Here is a 2,867-nt window from a genome sequence, read left to right as displayed (position 1 = left end):
GGTGGTTTATTTTTTTCTTTTGTTGAGCAGATTCTTCAAAATGGAACAGCAATGGATGAAGAAGAAGTAGGGGAAGTAGCAATGGAAGATGAGGAAGAAGAATGAAGGGAGAAAAATAATGAGAACAGGCGGATGGAAAAGAAGAAGAAGAAGAAGAAGAAGAAGAAGAAGAAGAAGGAGGAGGAAGAACGAATCGAGGAAGGAGAAGAAGAACAGAGGAGGGAAAAGAGCAAAAACGGGTGTAGCTATTGGCGCCCCTTTTTTTGGACCCATTTTGGTATTTTAGGGTTTATATTGACTGGGTCAAAGTGTTAAAAATAAAACTTGAGGGCAAAGTGTTAAAAATAAAGTTAAGGGTCAAAGTATCAAAATAAAAACTTGAGGGCAAAGTGTTAAAAATAAAGTTAAGGGTCAAAGTATCAAAATAAAAACTTTTGGGCAAGGCCAAAACCTCTTAATCACTAATCAAAAAACATCATCTCAACTCAATAATTAAAACTTGAGTCACCTTCTCTCAATAAAAAGACTTAAGAGTCACCTGTAGCTAAATGGCCTCTTAAATTTATTATTCCTTATGTCTCAATTTATGTGGCATTTTTCATTTCCCAAGATTCAAAATTTATGAACTTTGGTCGACATTTTAAGATATATTTTTTCACTAAATTGATATGAGAAAATTTGCAAATTATAGTACTTTTCATGTAATTTTCAAATATATAAATTTTAATCTTAAAATATGAAGTTAATCTAATCCAATTTAACTTTAAAATTCAATCAAATTGACTCTCGAAAAGCAAAAAGTGCCACATAAATTGGGACGGAGGGAGTAGTTAATATTTAGATACTGAAGTACAACCTGTTCCGATTGAGCACTTGAACACGTGATAAAGTGTTAATATTAGACATTTTTGGTTAACTTTGAAAAAGTTTTTGCACATGTTTTCAAACGCATGATACGTATATAAGTTAACCGCTTAAAATATGTCATCTCCTTTAATTATAAACATTAGTCTTACTAATCCATAAAATTTCAAGTGTGTTTCAATTGAGGCTGAGGTGATAGATTTTATGCAGTTAACTTATCTATCTATTAAACGTTTAAGAACACGTGCAAACGTTTTTAAAAATTTAAATCTAAACTGTCTATTGGAAAAACTTTATTGTGTATTTAGATGCTCAATTGAACAGACCGTAGTTTGAGTCTCTAAATGAAATTTACTGACAAATTTAAGAGTCGTTGATGTACAAAACCTTTTCAATATTTCATTATTTATTTCAAACATCGAAATTTAATATTTCCAAATATGATGGTTAAAATAATATTTCCAAAAAGTAGAACTCTAGGATACATAAAAGTTAAACAATTATTAAACACGAACTGCTCTATAGAAGTATTTATATTTATCATCGTATTTAGTTGAATAATACAGACAGAAATCAAGGGCGAAACCATACAATTGTCGTATATTTTCGAAGAGGTCATTAAATCTCAACGACCATTGCAATTAACGGTTTGGATTGAACCTTGCGAAATCAGCAAGTTTCCTCGACCTGTTCTTACAGAACGACGCCACATTTGAAAGGTGAGGCTTCACCTTAACTTTTATCTCACCGGAAAACACCATATCTAGAGGCATTCCTTTCTGGTTCAATTGCCTATTCGGGCTAGCCCGAACCAACGGGCTCAAGCAAAACGCCATTCCAGATAAACTCCGATTATGGCCCGATTTTGGGCCTGTTCTCCGGTCCGGTTGAGCACCGGTGGTCTCTTTAGCGTCTCCGATGAGTACCCTCTTGAACTGTCTAAGCAATGCTCATCTTCCTCCTTCTCTTCTCGATCTCTATTATGGGAACTTCTTTGATTATCTCTTATCGTCGATTTGTCTAATGAAAATGTCCGGGATTGCTTTTTCGGATGACTAGTTAAAATTGTTGAGAACCATGATGGTGATGAAGATGATGATGTCGGGCAATTTGAAACCCTAGAATTTGAATCAGGTTTCTTCGACTTGGATCTAAATAAACACGATAACAAAGATAATCCATAATCCTCCTTCTTCTTCTTCTTCTTCTTCTTCTTCTTCTTCTTCTCCTTATATAAGGTGGGGACAGTTATCGTTGTTCCATTGGAACCCACTTGTGGAGTACAATGGAATCGTTGATCCGATTTTCCATTTCTTCTCGATCTTATTTTAGAGAGAGAAGTAGACAGAGCCCCACAACAAGGGTAAGAGTTTTATTCGATTTAAGAAATTAGAGGCTTCTTTTTTTTACTACATCCGTCCAAAAAAGATTGTCCTCTTTTGACTTGGCACAAAGTTTAAGAAATAAAGGAAGACTTTTGAAATGTATGGTCCAAAATAAGACTTAGATATTTGTGTAGTTGTAAATCATCTCATAAAGTTAAATTGTTTCTAAATGTAAAAAGGTGGCAATCTTTTTGAGACAGACTAAAAAAGAAAGGAGGACAATTATTTTTGGGACAGAGGGAGTACATCTTTTTATAGCCTTCAAATTCGAAGAAAAGGGGAGGGTGAGGGTGATATGAGGGGCTAAACACACATAGAAGTTGAATCAATCTTATTACTTTAATAAGTTTAATTTCTTAGGTCGAAGATTTCACCAATTAATTTTGATGATAACAAAACAATACAATCTTTAATAAAAAAAAATTAATTGTGATAAATTTAAACAACAAAATATTTAAAAAAAAATATTTATTTGTGGTAAATTTATCTTTGGTAGAGGTTTATTTGATGAAGAAGGATTTGGCGAAGGTCTAAACAAATAGTATGAAAAAAGAAGATATTATGAGATGGAATTATGAGAAACGGTATGAAAGAAAAGAATTGCGCAAATCAAGACTA

General features: G+C 33.0%; 1 protein-coding gene across 1 annotated transcript; it reads right to left on the bottom strand.

Annotated features, from left to right (window-relative positions):
• Nucleotides 1-1,471: 1,471 nt before the first annotated feature.
• On the bottom strand, nucleotides 1,472-2,175 carry LOC132610851 (uncharacterized). The gene is made up of 3 exons (XM_060325257.1): nucleotides 2,149-2,175; nucleotides 1,810-2,092; nucleotides 1,472-1,777 (listed from the first exon to the last, which is right to left on the bottom strand). Exons 1-3 carry the CDS (start codon nucleotides 2,173-2,175, stop codon nucleotides 1,506-1,508), a joined length of 582 nt encoding a protein of 193 aa, XP_060181240.1. The 3' UTR covers nucleotides 1,472-1,505.
• Between the last annotated feature and the right edge of the window lie 692 nt (nucleotides 2,176-2,867).

This window comes from Lycium barbarum, chromosome 1 (assembly GCF_019175385.1).
Source record: "Lycium barbarum isolate Lr01 chromosome 1, ASM1917538v2, whole genome shotgun sequence".
NCBI lineage: Eukaryota > Viridiplantae > Streptophyta > Magnoliopsida > Solanales > Solanaceae > Lycium > Lycium barbarum.
Note: the sequence above shows the minus strand (reverse complement) of the source record. Positions and strands in the feature narration are given on the sequence as shown.